General features: G+C 27.9%; 2 protein-coding genes across 3 annotated transcripts in view; one reads left to right on the top strand and one right to left on the bottom strand.

Moving 5' to 3' along the window:
• Positions 1-20694, top strand: part of LOC134830669 (disintegrin and metalloproteinase domain-containing protein adm-2) — a 33948-nt gene extending 13254 nt beyond the window's left edge. Inside the window, exons 2-8 of the mRNA XM_063844222.1 lie at positions 10911-11041; positions 12511-12693; positions 12755-12897; positions 13111-13210; positions 14345-15878; positions 16849-16981; positions 18173-20694. Of these exons, the coding sequence (XP_063700292.1) occupies positions 10911-11041; positions 12511-12693; positions 12755-12897; positions 13111-13210; positions 14345-15878; positions 16849-16981; positions 18173-20360 (4412 nt within the window). The 3' untranslated portion in view covers positions 20361-20694. The remainder of the gene's footprint in view (positions 1-10910; positions 11042-12510; positions 12694-12754; positions 12898-13110; positions 13211-14344; positions 15879-16848; positions 16982-18172) is intronic.
• Positions 20695-21133: 439 nt separating this feature from the next.
• Positions 21134-26946, bottom strand: LOC134830081 (regulation of nuclear pre-mRNA domain-containing protein 2). Of its 2 annotated transcripts, XM_063843445.1 has the most exons (6): positions 26490-26946; positions 25012-26438; positions 24177-24371; positions 23984-24122; positions 23155-23617; positions 21134-21262 (listed from the first exon to the last, which is right to left on the bottom strand). In XM_063843445.1, the coding sequence occupies exons 1-6, from the start codon at positions 26647-26649 to the stop codon at positions 21217-21219; spliced, it is 2430 nt and encodes an 809-aa protein (XP_063699515.1). In that variant the 5' UTR covers positions 26650-26946; the 3' UTR covers positions 21134-21216. The 2 variants fall into 2 exon arrangements, with proteins under 2 accessions (XP_063699515.1, XP_063699516.1); XM_063843446.1 differs by lacking the exon at positions 21134-21262 and having other exon boundaries at positions 22628-23617.
• Between the last annotated feature and the right edge of the window lie 99 nt (positions 26947-27045).

Genomic DNA, 27045 nt, shown 5'->3' with positions numbered 1-27045 from the left:
TTCTCATATTTTAAAATTTGTTTAAAAATAAATTTGAAAAAAAAAACAAAAAAAAAATATTTTTTTATAAATTAAAATTATTTTTTCATGAATTTTTAATTTTTTTTTTATTTAAAAAAAAAATTTAAATAATTAAAAATTACTTTATTAAATAATTAGAATAATTAAAATTATTTTCTAAAATTTTTTCAAAATATTTAAATTTTAATTATTCTAATAATTTATTATATCGAAAATTGAGAAATTTTTAATTATAAAAATTATTAAATAAAACATAAAAAAAATAAATAAAAAAAAATTAAATTATTATTTAATAATATATAAATTTAATTTTCACATCAAAAAATAACTAAAATAAATTTTTTGAATAATTAAAATTTAAATATTTTGAAAAATTTTTAGAAAATAAAATTTTTTTTTTAAATTCATGTAATTATTTAATAAAATAATTTTTAATTATTTAAATAATTCTTTTTTAAATAAAAAAAATTAAAAATTTATGAAAAAAAAAATTTTTATAAATTAATTAAAAAATTAAATTAATTAAAAATTTTTAATTTAATTATTTTTAAGAATTTTTGAGGAATTAAAAAAATAATAATTAGAGATTAACAAAAATTCAAAACTTAATAAATCAACATAATATTTTTCATACAATTTTTATCTCTTTTCAATGTCTTAGACGACAGATTTTAACACAATAAAAAATAAATTTTGCTTTAAAATCAGTCTAAAACGTGTTTCAAATCATGTTCGTTACAAGTTTAAACCCTTTCAGAATTTTAATTAATCTGACGCGCAGACATCATTCGTTAAACATTATTCTTATGCGAAGTATGAATTCATTATTTTATTATTATATTCTTATGTTGTTGTGATGTTGATGATGCTTGTAAAGAATTCGTACAATTTTTTTTTCAATTTATTTATAGAAAGTTATGTCATGTTTGTCGTTCATCATACGCCGTCAGTACTCGTAGAAATTTGATATTGCACGTGCTGAGACCCCTTCTTGTCTTGTCTGAATTTTTTTTATTATTTTTTTTTTTACGTTCAAAGAATATCTGGACAACGGTCGAAATAATCGCAAAACAAGGAAAACGAGCAATTTACAACCTTTTGTTGTTATCTTAACGACCTGACGTCGTCGTCGAATTGAACTCACTTTTGACATTGATTCGGTTTTTATTTATTTTTATTATTGCACTCAATTGAGATAAAGTACGTTTCTCCGGCAATTTAATGGCAATAATCGGTTAATTTATAGAATTTTTTTATCAGTGAATTTTTTCATGGAAAATTTTTTTTAATAGAAAACTTGTAAATGGATTGCAGGTCGTAAATGTTTACTTATCCGCTTTTTAATGAAGATAACGGAAAAATAAAATTCAATTGCTGGTCTATTTTTACATCGCATTAAAACTTTCAATCAGTTTAAAATAATTACAATAAAAATTTTTATTACATGACTCACAACTCGTCATAATAACAATAAAAATTCGTGTAAAATGCAACGGAGGATGTTTACTTCCGAGTTTATGTTTAACGGTAATTCCTCTTCGTCTTCTTTTTTTATTCGTAACACGCATAATAATCACAACTCTTTTAATTGTTCATTTTTTGTGTCAGAAAAAATTATGATGATCAGCGAAAAAATATTTGTTTGACAAATTGGTCTTGTGCCATAATGGAAAGTTACAAATTGAAATGATACAAATTTGATTGGAATCTCTCTCTTTTGGTTTGCATGTGAATGAATGTATGTTGGTCGATAATTTATTATAGCATAAAAAAAGTTTTACATGAGCGGCATGAAAATAACAGAAAAAAGTGAAATGACCATAACTTCATTACTTTTTGAATGAAAAAAAAAAATTTTTTTTTCTATGAGGTTGGTTGGAAAGTTAATTTTATGATCATTTATGGGGCTATAAAGTTCAACATAAATGGGTTGAGTAATTTATTGGAGGTGTTTTTGAGTCAACTATAAGAAATTAATATGAAAAAAAAATTTTAATTTAATTTTATTTTAATTTTTTAATTTTAATTTAATTTAATTTTAATTTAATTTAATTTAATAAAAATTTATTAAATTTTTTTTAATTTAATTTTTATTTTTTTTTTTTTAAATTCTGAAAAAGCAAAATTTATTGAAAATTTTCTATTTTTAAATAGATTTTAATTTTTAAGATATTTGATTGTGAAAATTCTCATTTTTAATTTTTTTTAATAACAAAATATAATTCAAATTAAAAAAAAAATATAAATTTGAAAAAATTTAATTTAACTTTTTTTAAATTAAAAGTCTTAAAAATTTGATAAGATCTAAATATAAAAAAAAATTAATTTAATTTTTGTTTAAAATTTTTAAGTTTTTGACTCAATTAATTAAAAATTTTCAAATATTTTTTAATTTATTTAATTCAAAATAAACGAACATTTTTTGCAAAAATTTAATTTTTCATCAAAAACTAAATTTTAATGTATACATAAGAATTTACTTCAAAATAGTAAATTTAAAAGTAAAATAATTAAAAATAAAAATAAGATATAAAAATTTAAAAAAAATAAATAAAAAAAATAAAAAAATAAATAAAAAAAAAATTTAAAATAAATTAAATTTTTAGAGAGCTAAAATTTTTTTTTTAAATTTAAATAAAAATACAGCGCTTTGAAATTGTTAAAAACTTCAACTGTCAATATTATTTTAACCTTAAAATTAATGAATAAAAACAAATAAATATTTTTTTTTGTTTTGCAAATAAGTGCGTGCATTTTTAACAAAGCATTTTTTCACGGTCTTTCCATTCAACCGATGTTTGCACCAAAATTATAAAAATAATTGTAACAGTCACTCGTATAAGTGAAATTTTTCATGTAGTACCAACACACAAAGGTTTGCGATTCGACTCTTGAAAAAAAGTACAAAAAAAACTCATTAGTGGGCTCAAATACCGTAACGAGCAACGAATTACAAACAAAAAAAAAAGTTTCATGAACTCTCTCTCTTTTTCTCATTTTTTCCCCGTCTAAATGCGTGTTGTCCAACATTGCATCGCCCGTGCACTTTTAATGTTAATTAAGTGGAAAAATAAGGGAAAAGTTGCAGACGTCGTCGAAAAAATAAAAATACATTAAAATATTCATATGGGAAAAGAACAATGAGTCACCTCCCTTGTTTCTTTGTTGGTTGATGCCGAAACCAAAGTCTGCCGATAAAAAGCAACAATTGACGACGACAGTTTGCGCAAGCCCATAGCTATTATTTTTCCCGTAGCAATAGCAACAAAACTACTATAAAATACTAAAAAAAAGCAAAAAAAAAGTTGAACACAGAAAATAGTTTAATAATGTACATAAATTTTCCCGTCTACCGTACAAAAGTGTGCCTTTGGGCTATTGAGGCGATAAAGAGGAGAGAAGAGAAAAAAGTTGTCACAGTAACACAGAATCCACAACCGAAAAAAAATGAACGATAATGTAACAGTTATACGTGGCTTCGTATAATAACCCAATTTTTTCTTGTTTGCAGAATCTTGTCGCCTACTTTCTTGTCTTCTTCTTGGCTTGTTAAAATTCGATGCTGTTGTTTATTTATCATTAAACTTCCTCCGCGCTATTTACAGCTTTGTTTGAGACATTCTTGAATATTTAATTTATTTAATAGAATATGCAATTATTTTATTGCATAATAGTTGCTTTGATTGAACGTTCAATTAAATATTTATTAAATCGAAAATTTTCCATTTAAATTTAAAATTTTTAAAAAATTCTTTTAAGAAACCTTTGGTTCAGGAATTTTTTAATTTTTTTTTAATTTAAAAAAAAATAAAATTTTAAAAACTGCAATTAACGCCTCTTTTCGGTGCCATATTCTGAAGCTTTATAAATATTTATTAATTATCCGTTAATGTTTTTTTTTTTAATTTTTTGCGTGTTTCGCTCATATGGTAGATTTTTTTATGCAAAACGTGTCACCGTCTGTTTATTGATTTCTTTTTTTGTATAAACCTTATAGTTTAGGTGGTTAATTGCCTCTTTTGGCAATCGTATGTGCTAAATGTATGTCGCTTGACTATTAAATAAGCTTGTTTTTGAACATTAGCAAGATCGTTATTTGTTAAACCGGATGGGATGATGAAGCGAATCGATTATTATTTTTTAAAAAAATGTTGTTTTCAGGTGATTCAGTGATTTGTTATGCGCGATCAATATTCGTCAGGGAATCTCTTCGACGAAAAATGTAAAACTGGATTTTGACTAATGTTTGTTGAAAAATGTCAAAAGTCAAGTTTTTATTCATTCATTAGTTTTTGCTTTGATTTTTGTTCGAGTTTTGACGACGTCATGGATTGGTTAATAAAAATTTGTGAAAAGTTGATGTCTCGCAACTCAAATTTGATAAAGTCGTTCTTCCTTTTGCTATAAATTGTGTCAAAGTCGTTGCAATTGCATAAAGAGGATGTAAACATTTCCATTTGTGCAAAAGATAATGCTTTGAAGGTTGAATGCTTGTCTCAGTAGATTATTGCTTCTTAACATATTTGAGTGAACTTCAACTTTTGATTATTTGAGTTCATCTTTGACATCAAGGTAACTTTTGCGATCAACGAACGATTTGTTTATCTCTTCGAGAGTTCATCGCTTTACCGAAGGTACAAATTATTGATAAGCTTTTAGGTTAGGTTAGGTTGGAGGATGCATCACCGCGGTTCGAAGACCTATTGTGATCGCTATGATAAAATGTCATCATGTACCTCAGTCAGTCAATCCAATTTCATTCAAAAACTTATAAATTTTTCTAAGCCGATGTCCTTCAAGTTCAGGAGGATCCAAGAAATAGTTCAGCAAGATTTCTTTCCTTTTGCCACAGAGTTCTGTACAATCGCATACCAAGTGTTCTACTGTTTCTTTTTCCTCTTGACAGCTCATCATTTATTAGTTTCATTCGTTTTAGGTGTTAACGAAACTTTCCATGTCCTGTGAAAAATCCTACAATCCATCTTATTTGCTCATTCATCATAGTTTAAAAGTTTTTTAATAATTTGCTTACATTTTGAAATTTTTTGAATCTTTGAAATATTTTTTTTCCTAAAAAAAACAAAATTAGTTAAAAATTTTTACAAGACAAAATAAATTCTTACCTCTTAGTTTCAAAAAAATTTAAAACTCACCTGAAACTCTCATTAAAAACGAGAAACATATAATTCTCACTGCTTAAGCTTGAGTGTGGTCCTTCATTATCTCCCCATTCTCATTCCAATTATCTCTCGTTCAATTTACGTTCAATTCATTTATTAACCATATATTGATAGAGTTGGTTAGTTTAAAGTCGATAAGAGGATACTTAACGCATCTTTCCTTCCCATTCTTCGAACTTATTTACTTTTTATAATCCTCTCGTGTTCTTCTTCATTATTATGTCTTTTATGATGTCTTAATAAGCTCTTCTCTATGCATCTTTTTGTATGAACCGACATTTCCTTTTATGGTAATTGCTCAAGAGTTTGAGAGTGTCCAACTGAGAGCATACTCGAGAACGTTCCAAGACGATTGATTGACAATAATTTATCACTAAAAACATACTTGAGAAGGTTTTTAAAGACTTACCTGTAGAGTCCGAAGATAAATTGAATACCACGAAGAAATGTCTCTTTATCTATTATTCTCCAAAATTTTTTTAAAACCGGTTTTTCATTCACTTTTTTATTCTTCTCACTTTTACTACGAACGTTTCTTCTTTCATTCAATTCAGAAATTTTTAATCTTTATTGTAATATATGGGATTCGTATCTGTAATCGCCTTGCCTTGTTTTTGTTCAAAAGAGATATTTTTAGGGAGTACAATACCAATACTAATAAAAATAATAATAATAGAGGATGCATTTAAAGCACTTCCTGTACAACTTTTATTTGATGTTTTGGTGTAAATTCCGTTGTTGAAACTCACTGATCCTGAATTGAATTGCCAATCAATCAATTGAGGCAACGAACCGGCATTTCGTTAAAGAGATCAAGGTTGCTCGAACAAATTGCATTCAATGAACGATCCAAGGTAATCCTAATCATCTGAATTTGTGTCAATTTTAGTCATTTGATGCTGGTAGAAGCTCGAGAATACAACGTTACAAGAGATATAATTACTGCGATAACGTTTTGTTTTATTTTATAACAGAACTGCATAATACAGTTGTGATAATGTAGCAACCTACAACGATGACGATTTGTACATATATGTACTAAGTATATATACCGGACATTCATAGTTTTCATTAACATTGAGAATCATAATCCGATATTCTACGAATAACGACTTTTTATGACTTAGAGACAGAACAAAACGGGAATTCTCAATAGAAGTTTATGATAAATGGTCAGTAGCATTCTTCCGGCAACTGTAATCAATGCAACTGTTCTTTTATAGGCGTGAGTATTGCGGTTTTTATCTTTTTACAAGTTTGAGTCATAATTCCCTTTCATTTCGTATCACAAAAAAAGACCTCAAGGTTTCTTTTTCTGTCTATGAAAGTCTGGTTATGATAACGATCGTCATAATCTCAGTCATTTGTGGTAATGATGATCTTTTGAAAATATGTAGAAAGAACTTTCTTTCTCGTTAATGATGAAGCAACGAGGAAAACAAAAAATGTTTTGTTTTCTTTTTCCCATAATAATCATAATTCACAAGAAGACGCTTGACTTGAGAGACTTTGGTACATCAGGGAAGTATTATTAAAACATAAACATTTCTCATCAACTATTAATTACATTTCATTTTCTTTCTTTCTTCCAGTGTGGCTTTCTATAGAAATCTAAAACTGTTAACCATCTGTCGTCATCTTTATTGTTCATAAATCAAGTCTCACTTTATTATTTTATCATTTGTTATAAAAAGTGTCAAACTCTTTTAAAAGTTAAGTGCTTCACGAAAAAAAGCTCTGACTTTGTCACTTCATTAAAATTTCAAGTGATTTCGGATTTGAATCTAAAGATAAATCTAAAAAGTATGTCGTTTTGTCCCAAGACAAAAGAAACTCGAAAAATGTTTGTATACTGCATTAACCTTTTTAGACTTTTGGTGCATACAAAAACACGAGAGAATTTGAACAAGATAAACACATGTTTTTCATTGACTTTTTGTCTCTCATGTTGAGTGACATAAATAAATGCATTTAATCCGCATGACAATGATCTGATGTGAAATGGAGAAAAAAATCTCCTATAAATACATAATTAAAACGCGTTGTGTTTTTAGAGGCGCGACAATCTTTTTTCAAGTTTTTTTTTGTTACAATAAGTGAAGTTACAAAATGCAATTAAATGATTTTGAAAGAAAAAATATGACACGCATGCAAGTGAATATTATGAGAAAAGATTCAAGTTAAATGATGGCAGCAGTCAGTTTTTTTGATAATTATTATAAATATAATATTATAATGGGGAAGTACCCTTAAATGGGGTGAATGAGAACATGCCTTGATGTATATTAACATGTATACCAATATATTTACCAATAAGAATTTGGATTTTACTACAAAAAATAAATTTTCTGAATATGAAATAATTGAACAGGTTCAGCTTTCAATTAAGAAAAATCATAATTTACGAAAAAATTATAAAATTAAAAAGTATGCCAACAAATCAACTGGTTTCTGATGTAGACGATGCAACAAATCATGTATTTGAAGAACTATTAAAAAATGCTAATTTTCTGAACTGCTCTTTTTGAACCGAGAAGCAAATATTTTTAACAAGTCAACTCTCAACAAAACCTTTTAACAAGCACTTGCAGTTAAAAGGACGATCCGAACGACATCAACAATTGAAAATAGTTTCATCAGTGTTTATCAAAGTTATGTCTTTTGCACTTTATAACGTTTCAGCGCAGAAGTACAAGCTATGGAATTTAAAAGCAAGCCATACCTTTCTTAAAACGTCTTCATTTACGCAGATGACATTCTCATCATGGCTTCTTCAGTTTTTATAGGAAAAATTTAAATCTCAATATAGCAGATTGAATATTATTCTCTTAATGTGTAAAGCTATCTGGATATAGTAAACGTTCAAGTACCCACAGACATATGACAATGACGAATTATTAAAGTCGTAAATCTTATAAAAAACTGACAGGTTCCTACTATTGATGGAATACTGATTATTACATCGAACAAGTCAAAAAAATTATGAAATATCTATTATGAAAATTTATTCTTAAAGCATAAAAAACTAATTATTCAAAAACATCAAAGTCACCCCAATTAACTTTAAAAAAAACGAACATGTTGAAATTAATTTTTAAAAATATTTTTTTTTGTCAACGCAACATTTCCAAATTAAGTCTAATGTGCTACTGCACTTCCAAATTTATTGCCTCACACGCGACATAAACTCATAGGAAGGGATTAAAATATTAGTTTATGATGATTTTTATGATCATACGAAGATCAAGAGAAGTAATTTAGTCATCCGTCATTTAAAAATCGTAACAGTTTCTCTATATATAACGATTGAAGTTTGTAGGACAGTTCCGGCGTAGGCGGTCCATTGAATTTTTTTATGTTATCAATCATGAATATGCATTCAACGTAACTTTATGTAAATTTCTCTTTGCATTCCTAACGACTCGTAAACAATTATTATCCGCATTATTTCTGCTCAAAAACGTTTAATTATCACTGCAATCAAAACGAATGCACTTAACATTACCTTAAAGAAATTTATTTCCTCAAAGTCAAATGCACTTTTTTTTATTGTTGTCTGTGAACTTTTGCTTCATTTTTTATTAATTTTCTTTTGTAATTTTTTTTTGTTTGCTTTCGTTTCGTTGTAATTATTTTCATTACAATTGTTAAACCACCGCAAGGTTTTTTTTTAATTTTAATTTGCGTTAACACGTTAATGGTTAGAGGAATTCACTTTTAAAACAATTGAGTCTTAACAAAACTTCATATGCGATAATTATTAACATTCATCGTTTGTTTGTTCAGCAGTTTACACGGTTGGCTTCAATTACTCATCATTCGCGTAAATTTTTATCTTTCTTGTGAATCAAAACGTCCCAAAAATGGAATAAAAAAATTCTTGGTATGAAGAATAATAATTATAATGGATGTCATATAACATAAAAATGGATGGTTATCGTTTTTATTTTCGGTTATGATACTTCCAAGAAATGCAAAAATTTATATATATCTGTTTCAAGGTCAATTTTGCATGGTCGTTCTAATTTTTGAGCGGTTTCATTTTTTCATTGTGCGATTTTTTTTATGAATTAATTAAGAAAGCAGTGACAAAATGTCAACGAGACAATTAATTTTTAACGACGTTCTTGATTTTGTGTTAAGGACTTTTCGAAACATCCTTCCTTCCTTGTTAATTCTAAATATTTAAATAGTTCAGGTGATGCAACAGGATGTCAATTTCCGAGTTTCGTGCGTTGTGAGAAAGAAGTTTCATCATTTCCTGAAGATGACTTTCGTTTTGATATGAAAAGACATGCCTTCACATTTTTTTTTTGGTCAATATTCATTTGAATGATTGCCAAAAAAATATATATTGGTTGAGTGGCGCCTAATATTTTCGTTAGAAAATATTTGTTGGGCAATGACTCTGACGACGCGACATCACGTAGTTCCTTGAAATATTTGTAGTTCGATTTAATCCATGAGATTTTTTTTCTTATTTTTTTAATAAAGTAAGTCTTAAGAGATGATGGAATTTTTTCAAATCGTTTACATTTTTTCTTAATTTGTTTCTATTTCTTAATAATTTTTCAATTTAATTATAATTTAAAAAAAAAAAAATTTTTTAAATTAAATGGACCAATTTTTGTTTATGTTTAAATTTTTTTTTAAATTTTAAATTTAATTTTAATTTAATTAATTATTTTTTTAAAATTAAATTAATTTAAATTTAATTAAAAAAATTAAATATTTAATTTTATTTAATTAAAATTAACTTTTTAAATTAAATTTAAGCTAAAAAATTTTATTTTTAAATTAAATTTAAAACTTTAATTTAAATTTTAAATTAAATTTATAAAAATATTTTTTTAAATTTATTAATTTTATTATTAATTTTTTTTTAAATAAAATTTTTAAATTTTTAAATTAAATTTAATTTAAATTTTAAATTAAATTAAAAAAAATTTTTTTTTTAATTTCAAGGAAAAAAATATTTTTTCGAAAATTAAATGATATTTTTTATGAACCCACAGAATATTCGACCAAAAAATAAATCTGGATAAAAAAAGAGAGGCGTAATAATAAAAGAAGCTTAAAAAATAATTAATTGAACATCTCAAAACAACAACAAAAATTTGTTGTCTTTGCTTTTGTCTCTTCCGTGTGGCTTGGGTAGGGTTCCATATTTGGTATTTGTTCATCTCGTAACAAGAACAAGCCAAAGAAGAATAGAACAATGAAGTCATTTCCATTTTTGGGATGTTATCTGCATGTGCACACTCATTTCTCTCTTCGTTGGCAGGCACTTAGAAGTTTATTGACCTCCCATAAAATCACTCATAAATTCCAATTTCCTTTTTTCACCAAACTCCAATTAAAAAATTTTACGCCATAAACGGATCCAGCAAAAAATTTCTTGCTTTTGTTGTAATTTGAATGCATCTACTGTCGATCACAACAGGTAAAACCACTTTATGGCATAAAAACGGACAATATGGTAAAATATTTAATAAAAAATGTGTGCAGACTGCGATTGATAGAATAAAATAGGAAAATTGATATTGAGACATGCACTTGGAACGTGACGTGCATTTGGATGAAATTTATTTATTTTATTCACTTTTTTTTACGGAAAGACAAGTTGAACTGGTTGCGCGCGTCAATCAACAAGAAAATTTATTGATTTGCAAAAAAAATAATTTTTTAATTTTTTTTTATTTTTTTCAGATATTTTACAAAGGCACTCCTCATCATCATCAGCACATCCAAGCTCCACGAGTTTTAGTAGTCATACAATAATTAAACCAAAAATCTTTCATGGAATTCACAAAACTGCCTTAAATCATACATTAGAAGAGGTGAGTGACTTTTTATTCATTTTTTTTTGGTTCACACACGATTCTCGTAATTTTTACGCGCTTTCTTCTGATAATTATTTTTTTTTTCGAGTAGTTTTAAATTACGATATGAGTATTTCCCATGCTATAATTATGTAAGTGAAAATTTCTGTGGAACGTTTTTCTGAAGAATGAGACGGATTAAAGTTATTTATGCAAGAAGTTAATACGGTTCGAGCTGTTTGTCAATTTAAAGATTAAAAAAGAGCTTTAGGTCACGAGAAATAGCATTTAAAAAATATATTGAGCGGATTTTAGTTAAAAGCCGGTTTGAAGGATTTTTTGTTAATTTTTTTTTGAAAAAAGAAAAAAAAACAATAATTTATAAAATTAAAAAAAAAATTGAGAATTTTATAAAAATTAAGCCAAATATTTTTTTTATTATTTTCATTATTTTTTAAATAATTTTATTTTTTGAAAAATGAAATAAAAAAAATTATTTTATTAATATTTAATTAAAACAAAAATAAAAAAATATTAAATATTTAATTAAAAAATTCAATATTTAATTAAATTTAATTATAATTTATTAAAAAAAATAATAAAAAAATAAATAATTTAAAATTATTAAAATATATTTAAAAATAATATAATTAATAAAATTTATAAATATTTAATTTAATTTTAATTAAATTATTTAATAATTTTTTTTTATTCAATTTTTATTTTTAATTTAAAGTAAATTTTAATACTTAAAATATTTTTATAATTTTTTTAAAATAAATTTTCAAAGTTCTGAAGAAAATTTCTAATTTTGAAATTTAATTTAAAGTTAAATATTTTAAGTATTAAAATTTATTTTAAATTAAAAATTAATTTATTTATATGATTTTAAATGATTTTGATAAATGATTTTATTTTGATTTCAAAATTTTTTTATATTTATTTATTTTTTTTAAAATTTTTTATTAAATTAAATTAAAAAAATAATTAGAATTTAACTCTTTTTGTATTAATATTTGACGAATTTTTCTCTAAAATTAATAAAAAATAATCTAAATGATATTTTAAATATCAAAAAAATAAAATAAAATAAATAAAAACAAATAATAAAAAAATGAACTAAAAATATTTTAATTTTTCTCAATTTTTCAAACATGATTTTTTTTTTGTTTTTTAATCCGCTTAAATAATTTAAATTTCAACGAAAACCTTCCGCAACTATTTTTTTTTGAAGTTGCTGTAATAAACACGTCGAGCTCGTAACTTGTCATGTAACAAAAGAATCGTAAAGCGAAAAAAATGCGTAACTCGATACTAACATGCGATTATTAGATAAAAAAAAAATTCTGAAATATTTTTTATTTTTGCGAATTCATTCGAAGGTTGCATGCTAATGAAGTCCTTCTTCCGCTTCTTCGTAAAAATTATGTAACATTTTTATCTTTCATCATGCGAAATAATTTTTTTCGTTTTTTTTTTCTTTACAGAGCGGCTTACATGCGAGCCACTTAGCACTCCATTATGTCCATCATGGAAAAAATGTGATAATAGATTTGAATTTAAACGATAATCTAATACCAAAAGGGCATTTTATTCGGTACCAACTACCGAACGGTGATAAAGTAATTAAGAATTTTACAAAGACTGACGTTGATTTGTGTCATTATCAGGTAAGAAATCCAATTTTTTAACTTTTTCAGATCAATTTCAAGCAATTTTAAATAATTACAGGGCAAAATCCGAAATAATTATAACTCACATGCTGCCATTTCGACATGTAACGGCGTGAGAGGCGTCGTATTTGATGGCGATGAAACGTATTACATTGAGAGCGGACCGCACGGAGTCATAAATTCCGAGCATGTCATTTATAGGTGAGTTCTTGCGCTGGAGTTAAATTAAATAAATAGACTTTTAACAACTGCGGTTGCCGTCGTCGCTGCAAAAATGTTTATTTAATATTTTCTTTGTGTGATTTATTGTGTCTCGCACTTTGAACGAGACACGCGGCAATAAATTCAGTCAGTTGTGAATTAATTGATTTTCCAAATTAATTCTTTGTTTTTTTTTTCGCTGCAAATTTTCAGACACTCGGATATGACTCATGAGCACAAATGTGGCTATGAAGGCGGAATTAATGCGACGCACGATCCGGAATTGCATGACGAGTTCAAGAGAATGCAAAGGGTAAGATTTTTTTCGACACTCCAAATATTTTTCAAGTAATTGCTTATTGACTCATATAAAAAAATAATAATAATAAAATCAATTAATGAATAAAAAAATTAAAAAATAAATAAAATTTTAAAAAACAATAAAAATTAAATATAAATTAATAAAATTAAATTAAAAAATTTAAAATAAAAATTAATTTGAAAGAATTTTCATAAAAAAATGTTTCTAATTTTTTAATTAATGTTTTTTTTTTAATTTTTTGTTAAAATTTGAAGATAATAATTCTTCTTGAAAAAAATGATTAAAAATAATTATATTATAATTAATAAAATATTTAAATTAAATAAATTTAAAAACCTAAGAAAAAAACGTTAAGTAGTAAAAAATTTGTTGAAATAAAATAAAAAAAAATAAATTAAGTAATTAAATTAAAAAAAAAAAATATTTAAATAATTTTGATATTAAGATTTTATTTATTTTTTTTCGTATTTTTAAATTTTTTTTTTTTTAAATAAAAGAAAAAAAAAAATTTTTTTTTTGTAATTTTAAATTTTTTTTTTAATTTATAAAAAAATAATTTTGATATTTAGATTTTATTTATTTTTAGTTTTTTTTTTGTAATTTATTTAAAAGATTTTTTTTAAATAAAATTTAAATAATTTTTTTAAATGAAAAAATATTGAAAATATTAAAATTTCATAAAATGAATAAAGTAAAAAATTACGTTAATTAAATTTAAAAAAAAAAATCATAAAAAAATTAAATTAAAAATTATAATATTTTACGAATATTTTATAAAAAGTTTTTAACTAGGTTTCATTTTATTTTTTTTTACTTTAAAATTTTATTTTTATTTTTAATGATATAAATTCTTTATCTCAATTTATAAATAAAAAAAAAATATTTTTTTTACAAAATAAATAAAATAATATTTTATAATTAAATTAATTTAAAAAATTTAAGTAAAAAAATAAAATAAATAAATTTAATGAAAAATTACAAAAAAAATACAAAAAAAAAATAAGTTAAAATTTTTTAAATTAAAAAATTTAAAATAAAATAAAAATATTTTTTTTTTGTCGAAATTTAAAAAAAATAAATTTTGAGTTTTTTTATAACATTTTTTTCAATTATTTATTTTTTCAGATTAAACGTGCCTTACCCAACAACTACGACATCCGTGGACCATACAACGCCAACAAACATTCCAGCTACGTGGAACTCCTCATGGTAATCGACAACAAAATCTACAACGACATGGACAAGAGCATCAAGCGCGTGCATCAGCATTGCAAGGACATTGTGAACATCATTAACGGCTTATACGTCCCATTAAACATCTTCGTTGCTCTCATCGGGGTCGTCATTTGGAACGAAAAGAACGAAGTCGAGCTCTCCAGCAATGGCGACACAACTCTAAAAAATTTCCTTCATTATCGCAAGAAAATTCTCGTAATCGAGCATCCGAACGACAATGCGCAACTTTTGACGAAGGAAACTTTCGAAAGCGGTGTCGTTGGCAAAGCTCTAAAAGGCCCAATTTGCACGTACGAGTATTCGGGAGGCGTTTCAATCGATCACAGTCCCACAATTGGAGTTGTTGCGACGACAGTAGCTCACGAAATGGGTCATAATTTCGGCATGGAACACGATACGGCGGATTGCAAATGTGCCGATGACAAATGCATCATGTCGGCAAGTAGTTCGAGTGTTGCCCCGCGTCATTGGAGTCAATGTAGCATCGATCAACTCAATTTGGCATTTCATCACGGCATGAATCATTGCTTGAAAAATAAGCCTCAGAAATTATTTGACTCGCCGACATGCGGAAATGGATTTGTTGAGCCCGGCGAGGAGTGCGATTGTGGTTTGCCCGAATTTTGTGACAATTTGTGTTGCGATGCGGCGACTTGTAAGCTCCAAACGAACGCGACTTGCGCAACGGGCGAATGTTGCGACTTGACAACGTGCAGTGCAAAAACCGCAGGAACGATGTGTCGTGCGGCAAATGGCGAATGTGACCTTCCGGAGTTCTGTAACGGCGATTCGGAATATTGTCCGTTCGATGTTTTCAAGCGGGACTCGGAATCTTGCGGAAATGACAAAGCTTATTGCTATCAGGGCAGTTGTCGTCGTCAAACGGATCAATGTCGCTTGCTTTGGGGTCCCTCGGGTCAATCCACGGAGCAATGTTACACGAAAAATACGGAAGGCACGCGACACGGCAATTGCGGATACAATCGCCATGAGAACGAATATCTCAAATGCAAGCCGGAAGATGCGATGTGTGGCATGGTTCATTGTCGACATTTGAATGAACGTCTGGAATTCGGAATGGAATCAGTTTCGGTACTTTCGCATAGTTTCATGAACTATCAAAATAGCATAATTCCGTGTAGGACAGCGATGGTTGACCTCGGGCTGCAAACGATGGATCCGGGATTGACGCCGAATGGAGCGAAATGCGGCGAAGGGAAAATGTGTTTGAACCAAACTTGTATCGCGGTTGAGACGTTGCAAAAAGACTCGCGATTCGCCATGTGTAAGGACAATTGCAATGGAAATGGAGTTTGTAACAGTTTGGGAAATTGTCATTGTGATGTAGGATTTGCGCCGCCATTTTGTAATCATCCGGGACCTGGAGGATCGATCGATAGCGGGCCAGCAAGTGATCCTGATGGTAAGATTTTTATTTTTTTATTCGATTTTTTTTTTTTTTTTTTCAAAAAAAAAAAAAAAATTTTTTTTAAAACACATTCTAAAAAAATTAAAAAAATAGATAATTTTATCTAAAAATAAAATTTAAAATATTTTAGAAATTTGAAAAAAAAAATATGATAAATTTCAATTCAAATATTTGAAACGTTAAAAATTTGAAAATCGTTTCTTGCTAATTCAATTCGAACAAAAAAAATTTAAATTTAAAAAATTCTTTTAAAATCAAAATTAGTAAATTTCTTGTGAAGATGATTATCAGAGGGTCTTTAATTTATTATTTTTAATCATTTTGCAACTCAAAACTGCTAAAAAATTGAAACTGAAAAAAAAAATTTCCTTTGACATAGTTTTATTTTGAAAACTAAATCAAGAGCAAAACTAAATCAAAAACTGTGTCAAAGTGTCAAAGCAATTTTTGTCAAATTTTGCTCCAAATGGATTTGTCAAAATTTATCTTTTACAACTCAAAACTGCCAAAATGAATTTTTTCTTTGAAATATTTTTTTTTTTTAGAAAAAAATCATTAAAAAAAACAAAAATTAAAAATATTTTAAATTATTTCTTATTTAAAATTCAAATATTAAATATTTTCTTCAAAATAGGGAAAAAATATAAATTTACTTTAATTTAGAAAAAAAAAAATAATAATGAATGAAAATTTTCTCGAATTTTTTATAGATTTAAAAAAATATATTTAAAAATAAAAATTAAAATTTTGAATTTTAATTAAAAAAAATTAATAAATATAAAAATTTGAAAAAATCTTTGAATTAAAATTATTAGTGAGTTAAATTATAAATAAATATTTTTTCTCTAAAAAATAAAAATTTTCTCCAAAATGATAAATTTTCTGCATATAATCAACATTAAAAAATTAATTTTAATTTTTAAAATAATATTTTCTAACATTTTTACTTTCTTTAACTCCACAGAAGGAAACGGCATCCGCAAGTTAATTCTCGTATTTTTCCTCGGCGTAGTTCCAACTGTCGTCATTTTCGCCTTTTTACTCTACTACTGGAAGAATCATCATCTCATCCCGATCCGCAAGGCGCCAACAATACCGTACGTATCTCAAAAATTAACCGAATGTTGTTCTTGTCTCAGTAGTTGTTCACGTAATGCTAGCATTAAGAGTAGTTCTAACAGTAATTTAGTTAATAATCATGTGAATGGTCGAACGACAAACGAAAATTTTACATTTGATAACAATAAATTTGGTGCAGGTGACAAACGGGAAAAATTCTTGATTGGGGATAAGCAATTTGTTGGCAGTACTAATCAACAATTTTTAACTAATCGATGTGATTTTATACAAAATATTGAAAATGGGACAAAATAACATTAATTTTAAAATTTAGTTTTTTTGCATGAAAATTTTTGAATTTTTTTAAATAAATAATTTTAATAAAAATATTAATTATTTTTTTCTTTGCATGAATTTTTCTTCAATAATTATTAAAAAAAATAAATAATATATTTTAAAAAGAAATTAATTAATTTTCATAATTTTTTTCATTTTTAAAAATTAAAAATTATTTTAAAATTAATTTATTTTTAAAAATAAAAAAAAAAATATTATTTTAATAAAAATTAATTAATTTTTTTCCATGAAAATTTATTATTTTTTTTAAATAATTTTTTTTTAAATTTGAAAAAAAATATTATTTTAATTAACAATGATTATTTTTTCTTGCATTAATTTTTTTTTTAAATTAAAAAAATTATTTTAAATAACAATTTCTTGCATTAAAAATTTAATTTTTTTTTAAATTTAAAAAATAAAATTTTTATATTTTTTAAATTAAAAAAATATTTGTTTTAGTTTTTTTTAATTTGAAAAAAAAAATATTTTCTTTTATTTTTTTTATTTTTGGAAAAATTATTTTTTAAATTTAAAAAAATAAAATATTAATTATTTTCTTGCATGAATATTTTTGAATAATTTTTTTTATAATTAAAAAAATAATTATTTTGATAAAAAAAATATTAATGAATTTTTTTTAACAGAATTAATTTTAATAAATTTTAATTTTTTATGTACGGCTCGTTTTTCTATTCTAATATTTTTCTAAAATAATTTTGTAAGTAACTAATTTTTTTTAAGTTTTTCTAACTGTTTTTCGGTTTTTGTGTTTTGGGCATGTTCTGGTTTGGTTTGCACGTAAGTTTTGTCATAAAATTTGTCAAATTTTTCGTGTGTGATTTTCATCTAATCCAAGTTTTTTCTCTGTTTCATGTTCATTTCATCTGCAGGCCGAAACAACTTAAAACAAGTAACGGTCTCAATTCGCCGCCCAGTTTTGGCAGCAGCACATCACCCAACTCGCCCGACGACATGAACTCCGCTTTGCTCAAGAAATCCTCGTCGACCGACACAGACGCCTCATCGCCGCCTACCGTTAACATGTTTGGTAAATTCCGTGGCTTTACCCTAAAACCTCTGGCACAAACAAACGGTCCCATAACTGCATCGGGTGCCAATAACATTGCTTACGTTCATCCCGTGACTAAAACGAATAACGCGAGTGACAATAATCCAGCTGCGAAAAAAGCTCCTCCCATTCCGAAGCCTCCCGTAGTGCAACTCACGAACCCTGTGTCCCCGAAAAAAGTCAAACCTGCTCCTAATAACGTCAAATTTACAGAAGTTGGCAAGGTAATCGGCGCCAAAGGTACCGATATTGACGAGAAACCAGCACTGCCGCCACTGAATCCCGGGCAAACGGGACGTCCCATCATCTCGAGTCCCATTTTGGAGAATTCTACGTGCAATCGGCAGGAAGTACATTCACCCGTGAAGCAATGCGAACCGAAAATAACGAGACCAGCTCCGCCAAAACCCGCAAAAATTGCTCAAGAAAAGATGCAACAACGCGCTGCGAGTCCAAAAGTGCCCGAAATTCTCGTAAATCCGACTTTTGTCAACACGGAAAAGCCTGAAACGAAAGAAAATGAGGTTAAAAAGCCCAAAGAAGGACAATTATTGAACAGAATAACGTCATTTTTGAAGAAAGAAGAGAAAAATCCCGTCGTAATTGAGACAACGGATGAAAATATCAAACCCATAAACTCTAAACCTGTCTTAAAAACGCACCGGAAGCCCATAGATCGCGAAAGATTGAAGACAATTGAGATTTCGTGTCCTATCCCGATCGTAAATGATGCTCCAGATACTCCTGTGTCGCCCAAAGATGACATGATCAGTCGAACGCAGAGCATGAGAGACTCCAATACGCTCGGAAGACGTCCCAATAATTACGGAGCTTCGATGCGACAAGCTGGAAAGCGTCCTCAAAGCATCGTAGGTCGCCCAACATTGCCTCCGCCGCCCAAACCGCCATCTCCAGTCAAAAGTCAGACCTCTGTGAGCGATGAAAAGCCTCCTCCTGTTCCTCCCGTGACTTATTCGAATCCGCCGCCCCCGAAAAAAGTCACAATTAACGACATCGCAACACGAAGCCCGATGAAATCGCCTCCTGAACTCGCTCCGTTGGCGCATATCAGCGAAGAAAGTTCCCCCATGACCCCGACTGACGACAATATTTACGACGAAATTGCCGAATCGCCATCGCCGCCGCATACGCATTCCACGAGCACCGAAAGTATGGGACTTTTGGGCGAAATTGTCTCGGAAATGGAAAAGAAAAATAATTCTGATGCACTTTACATTGCCTCGACATTGCGAAAATCCAAGCCAAATGCGAAAAAACACACGGAAAATGTCTACGCAAACACGCCGGAAGTCGTTTCGGAGTCAGAAACGGAAGAAGAAGAGGAATATACGAGCCCAAAATCCATTGCAAGCACAACGTCGAGTGGTTATATGCGTCCCACGGGATTTGCGACGCCCGTTGCTCGTGTTGCCCCGAATAAAGTTTCGTCCCCGCCCTCAAATGCGAGTCAGCGCAGTAGTGTAAGTAGCTTCAAAAGTCCTCCGACAAGCCCGCAGCCTCCCTCAAATCCCGGCGATTTGTCAAATATCACATTTACGAGCCCATTAAGTCCGAACAGCGCGAATTTGACGCCCAGCAAACCCGAATCGCTGCGAACTTATAAACCGTATCACACGACAATCAATCGCCCGGGTCCCTATCTCGCTTCGATCGCCGCAAAAACGCAAGAAAATGACAAAAAATCCACAATTCGTACTCGAACGCCGTCGCCCAGTAAGAAGCAACCACTCACGAATGGCATTAAAAGTCCCGATTTGATCCCGAAAACGAAACAACCCGATGTAATAAGTAGCAAAACGAAACCCGCAAAGCCTGTGACGACAACAAAACCAACAATTGTGGCTGCGAAACCGACTGTCGCTGCAAATAAAGCCATTGTTGCCAAAGGAAAAGTTGGAAATGTAACAAAAACTGCTGCAACTGGAGGAAAAACGGCATCTCATGTGGCTTCGTTATCGCAAAAATTCGAAAATGGTCCCAAAAAATAATTTTTAATAGAATTTGTACCTCAAGAACTGTCTGAAAATTAAATAAAAAATTTAATTAATTGAAAAATAATAAAAAAAATGAAATAAATAAAAAATAATGTAAGATAGAATTTTAAAATGAAAAAAATTTTTTGTACATAAAATGCCAAAGAATTTTTAATATTAATCAAAAAAGCGGCAATTTTCAAAATAATCAATCAAAAAAATTTGAAGAAAATTTTTTGTAAATATTGACAATTAATTATTTTTTAAAATATTTTATAAAAAAAATAATTTACGAATATTTTAGTTTTTAAGAAATTAAATTTTTGTATATATTAAAATAATAATTTACTCATTCAAGTTTTGAATCAAAACTGTCAGTACATTATGTAAAAAAAAATTAATTTAATGAGTTTATTTTGTAAATTATACTTGAAGATATAACAGAATAAAAATGAAAAATAAATTGAAAAAAATTAAATAAAAATTATTAAAAAATAAAAATTATTTTTTTTTTCTCTTTTGAAGATTTTTTTTAATTAATGGGTAAGTAAAAGGCATTTTTTTATTTTTTTATTAATTATTTTTTTTTGTAAATTAATTTTTTTTTAATTAATTTTTTATTAATTAATTTTTTTTATTAATAAATTTTTTTTATTAACTAAATTTTTATTCAATTAATTTTAATTTGTGTGAGATTCGGCATTTTCTTAGACTAGATTCTAGAACGAATTTAGAATTTCTTGTTTGATTGACTCTAATTTTTTTACAATTTTATTTTTGTACGAATTGGATTATATAAATTTTTTATTGTTTTACTTTGTGAATTTTTTTTCTTACAAGGTACTTATGAACTATATCACAGGTTTCGAGACTATTTTGATAACATTATTTTTTTATCTTTTATAAAATTTTTTGTCCTAATTAAAAATTATAATTATTATTTGAGGTACGTTATGAAAAAAAAAAAAAATTGTCAGTCAAAAAAAAAATTATTTAAGAGATCTCCGTTAAATGTTAGAGAGATTGTTGTTGAAGAAGAAGAAAAAATTGAAGAATGGTACAGCAACAGGTTTTTGGTAAAAAAAATTAGATGGGTTTAAAATAATACGAAGCCGTGTTTAGAAAAAAAACATTTGAGGGAATGATTTTGACATTTTCAAGCGAGTTAACAGACAATAAAAAATTAATATGGGCAAAAAAGGTCTCTGAAGTCATTGTTGTCTTTTTTCTCTGGCAGTTTTGGTCTGATTGGCATGAAAATTTTATCAGTCTCATAGGTCAATTTTTATTAAATATCTATTGAAAAATTATTAATTTATTTCAATTTTTTTCATATTAATCGTACAACAATCCTTAAAAAGAAGCAATCAAACAATGAAAAAAAAATTTTTTTTTCAAAAAAATAATTTTGACATTTTTGTAATGATCTCATGGATCTCAAAAGTCAAAAAAGAAAATTAAAAATCTTTAATATTGAGTCTTTATATCCAGTTATAAATTGAAATTTTTTAAAAATAAAAAAAAAATTTTTTTAGAAATAAATTTGCAATTGAAAGTCGTTTTTCTCATAAAATTTATTATTTTTCAATTTATTTTGGCATAAAAACATTTTTATTTATTGACTTTAATGATTTTGAGATTTTCTTATGAATTTCAATACTGAAGCTCGTAAGTCTTATAAACGTAAGTCAGTTCCGTAGGTCAGTTCGAACGAATTTCCGGTATTTTTTTGCTCATATTCGAAGTATTTCTCGTGATTTATATATATGAAATAAAAAAAAAATTTCATTCGTCGATCGTCGAAAGAGATATAGACATTTTTCTTTGGCAGAAATTAAGATTCAAATTTTCATTGGTCTAAAAATTTTTTTTCCTATACTGAAACTTTTCATAATTTCACGTCATAGATTTGGGTTTGGTCTTGTTCTTATTAACACAGTCTTTGATTTAAAAGAAAAATCATTTAAACACAAAAAAGTGAATAAAATTTTTAAGAAAAAAATAAAAATTTAATGCATTTCAAATTTTTGAATTCTTTAACGTTCGAATGTCTTTTTTTTAAACAAAAATAAAAAATGAGGCTTCTTGAAGTCTTTTTGATAAATTTCAATTTAAAAAATCATCAAGAACCATTAAAAAACTATTTTCTCAAAAATCGATATGACACAAAAAAATTCTTCGACATTTTTTTTATTATTCCTTCGTTTAAAGAATTTTTCAAAAAATCAAAGTGCGTCAAATTTTCTTCTCAAAAGTCATTGAAAATCGTCAAATAAGTCGTCACGAATAAGTCTCGTCTGTTAGACTCGCAAGAAAAATTCTGAAGAAAGAAGCTGGACATAACTTCTTCTGCAACTTCAAACAGAGAGTGAACAATATCCCAAAAATCAAGATTAATTTTATTATTTTATATCAAGCTTAATTATTTTTTTTTGTTTTTTTTTTCTTTAATTAATTAAATATCTTCTTAATTTTTCTGTAAATAAAATGAAAAGCAAAGGAAAAAAATCAAGCGTGAGAAATGAAAAAAAGATTGTTATTAAAAAAACAATCCAAATTATTTTTTTAAGAATAAAATATGAAAATAAAATAAAATGAAAGGGGAAGTAACAAGAACACTCCTTAAAACTAAGATTTTAACAATAATTTTAAATTAATGTCTTTACTGACTGGGTTACAATTTTAGTTTTTTTTAGACATTTTTGTTGCTGTACCATTCTTATTTTTTTTTCTTAAAATCATTTTTTTTCTTCTTCTTCTATAAACAGATTTTTCCTTATTTTTTAAATATTTTAAATATTTTTTTTACCATCTCCCACGTTGTTGTCCCCTAAAATTATTTCCGCGATAATTGTTAAATCCTCTCGGACTTGGACCGCCTCTGAAAAAGGGAGATCCGCGATTTCCGCCTCTTCCTCGAGGTCTAAACATGGGACTTCCGCCGGGAAATCCTTGTCCTCCTCCTCCGGGTGAGCCTCCTTGCGGACTTTGGTTGAAATATTGCGGCGGCGGCGGAGGACGAGACGTGTTCATTTGCATCAAGGGTCTGATGAAATTGGAAGAAGGCGATGGCGGGGCATTCGAATCTTGGTTTGCCAGTTGCATCAAACGTTGTCCAATGAGACTGTAGTTTCCGTTTCCATTGCCTTGATTCCATTGCTGATCGTCGTTATTGAGATCATCGGTATTTTCGTCGCCTTCGGAACCTCCATTGTTGCCATCGTTGAAATGGTCTGTGTCGAAGCCAGGGGGAACGTTGCCATTGTTGGAGTCTAAAATGTAAGATTTTTTTTAGTTAAAAATTTTTTATTTATTTTTTGTCTTTGAAGATTTTTAATTTTTCAAAATAATTAAAAAAATAAATATTTATTTTTTTTAATTTTATGAGAAATTCTTCTCAAGCTTTGCTTTTCCAAATTAATTAATAATTTAATTTATTAAAAATATTTTTTTTTTATAAAAAAATAATAAAAGTGTTTAAAAATATTTTTTAAAAAAAATCAAAAATAAATTAAATTTTAAAATAAATTAAATAATAAAATAAATTTGTTAATTAATAAATTAACAAATTTATTTTGAAAAATTTTTGAAAATAATTTCTTTTAATTTCGAAAAAAATAAAAAAAATTAAAAATTACCCTGTTTATATCCCGGTTGATATTCATCTTCATCAGACATTTCCATATCCTCAGATCCGAAATGATCATCTCCATTCTCTCCTTTTTGTTTCTTTCTTTGTGGCTCAGAAGACGTATTTTTATCATGACTTGTGCCCTCCTGAAATATTTTTTTCATTAAAAATATTCAAAAATACGAAAATAAACACCTTACCAATAATTTCGCAATATCTCCAATTGAGGTTTGTGCCAAAGCGGGAGGTAATTCGAGCGGATTGAAGCCTGCTGGAAAGAGATTTGAGATCGGAGGAGGCGGCAATCGAAAATCAACATCTCCGCCGTCTTTTGTCTCGTCCGTACTGGGAGGCGGAGGAGGATTTTGCAAATTCAGCAACGTTTGTCGCAGATCCTGTGAATGAAAATTTATTAAAATTTTTACAATAATTAAAAAAAAAAATTGAAAAAAAAGAAAAATAAAAATAATAAAAAAATTAAAATAAATATTAATTAATGTAATAAATTAATTAAAATAAAATTTTAAAAAAAATAAAAAAATAATTTAATTAAAAAAAAAATTTTTAATAAAAATTTGATAAAATTTATTCAAATAATAATTTTTATTTTTAATTAAATAGTTATTTTTTTTATTAATTAAGGTAAATATTTTTTTTTTATTATTTCAATAAAATATTTTTTCATGAATTTATTTTGAAAATTTACTAAAATTTAATTTAAAATTAATTTAAATAAATTTTTTAATTCAAGAATTAAATTAATTCATTTATAAAGTTGAATATTTTTTTTTATTTTAATAAAATAATTTATTGTGTATCAATTTAATTTAATTCGATACAATTTATGAAAAAAAATTAATTAATAATTTTTTTTATTATTTTTTTTTTTTAATTTTTTTTATTAAAATTATTTTTTTTTGTAAATTTGAATTAATTTTTTTAATAAAAAAAAATAAATAAATAAAATTATTTAATTAAAAAAAATTAAAATTTTAAAAAATTAAAAAAAAAAAAAATAAGTAAAAAATTTCTTACCACATCTCCATCTTTCTTGTTATTTTTATTCTGATTATCTCGCGGCGATCCCGTCAACGAAATCAAATTTCTGTGATCGATATCGGCAACGCGCGATTGCAAAATATCCGTCAACGATCGATGATCGACATCAGATCCCGCCTGTTCCAACGAATTTTCCATGTCATTATACTCCACAGGCGCTGCTGTATTTGCCGATTTTCTCTCGTAATGCGGCGGCGAATGAGGCGTCTCCAACAAAGGATTTCCATGACGTTCCTGCGAATTCCAATTCGGATCCCAATTGTTAAAATTCTGCGATGGACCATCAATGGGCGGCAATGGAGGCGGCGGAACCACCGGTTGTCCCGTATAATTATTCCTCACAAATCCGGGAGCACTTCCCGTCGACATGCCATAATTGCTCATTGTGATGGGCGCATATGCGGGCACAGGAGGCGGCACTCCGCCAAAACTCGTGTTTGAGTAATCGTTGAAATTGATACTCGATGCGGGGTCATATTGATCGGGAGGCGGCAAAAGTGTCTTGAAAAAGTCGTTCAAGTTGTTGTTTGGGTTCAAAGTGTCGGGAGCGGCGGCGTTTGAATTGATGACTTGGATCGAATTGACATGCGGTTGGGGGGATTTTCGGTTGAAATCCATCGGATCGAAGGGTAAAGTGCCGCCTTCCATGTACGACGAAACGAATCCGTTTGCGGAAAATCCCATAAATTGATTGGGCAACTCGAAATCGGCATCAGGCCCGGGCGAGGGGGCATTTGCAGGCGGCGACGGAATCGGCGATGGCAGTTGTGACGTCAATTCATCCAATTTTTTCTTCAAACTTTTGATGCGATTCCCGAAATTCTTGTAAGCATTAGCGACAACTTTGACTTCGCCACGTTGCGTTTGATAAAATTCATCGGCTTGCTTCAAAACTTCGACAAGCACCGTTCTGGCCCTAATTTCCGCCTTCAAATTGTGCACATACTTCTCATGTTTCCTCACATCCTCGTCAATTTGCTTCACAACTTCCTTACAATGCGAACGATCTTTGAAAGTTGGCGGAAGTTTGGGCGTCGCGAGCTTATTCACCGATTTCAGACTTCGATCTGTCTCATTTTGCAACTTTCCGCATTGCCGAATGCTCGTCACGACAGCTTGGATTTGAAAATCATCCGGATCGGCATCTTTCGGTTTGGGTTTTGGCAGAGAAGCACTCAGCAACCCGTTTAAATCCGCCAAAAAATCGTCGCTGTACACGGAACGATCGCCCCAAATCTTAAAAATTCGCAAAATTTTGTGCTTTACTTTGTCATCACGCACCATCGTCGTCGCCCGTTGCAATGCGGTGCCCCAACTCTCGACAAAATCGTAATTTTTCCGCTTGCTGTGCTGAATGACGTCGTTCGCGAGGTAAAATAACACCAAACGATGCTCGACTTTGACTGAAAAACCAAAAAAAATTATTGACGAAAGGAAAAAAATTGATTTCTTACCTTGCTTCAAGACCTGCAGCCATGCTGTGACAATTTTTTTATGATGAACGTGATTGATTAAACACCACGCCGAACATCCCTGGATGGCATCTTGCGTGTCTTTCAAGTTTTTGAGTCTTTTTTCGAAGGCTTCCGAATCAAAGTTTGTTTCGTTTCCCATTTTTTCGACTTTTTTTTCAATTAAATTCTTTGTTTTTCATGAATTTTAGAACATTTTTACATCTTTTTGACGTAATTCAGTTTTTATTTTGATAATTTTGTGGTTGGTTCTGTTGTTGGATATTTTTTTTGAAACATTTGTAGACACAAGCAAATTTTTTTCTTGCTGTATTTTTCACTGTTTTTCATAGATTTCGGGAAAATTGAATGTTTGTCAGTCACTATTGATGCTCGTTTGCAAGTTTATCGTGTTTTAAAGCGATTTTTTCTTAGTTTGACGCGAAATTTTTGCAAAAGTTCTACGGGAAATTCTAAAAACTGCTGTATTTTCATTTATTTGATAAGTTTTGAGGTGTTCCGGATGAACAAAGAATTGAAATTTGGATCCTAATGGGAG

Source organism: Culicoides brevitarsis, chromosome 2 (genome assembly GCF_036172545.1).
Source record: "Culicoides brevitarsis isolate CSIRO-B50_1 chromosome 2, AGI_CSIRO_Cbre_v1, whole genome shotgun sequence".
In the NCBI taxonomy this organism is placed as follows: Eukaryota; Metazoa; Arthropoda; class Insecta; order Diptera; family Ceratopogonidae; genus Culicoides; species Culicoides brevitarsis.
The sequence above is the reverse complement of the archived record's forward strand: the minus strand, read 5'-3'. Positions and strand labels throughout refer to the sequence as shown.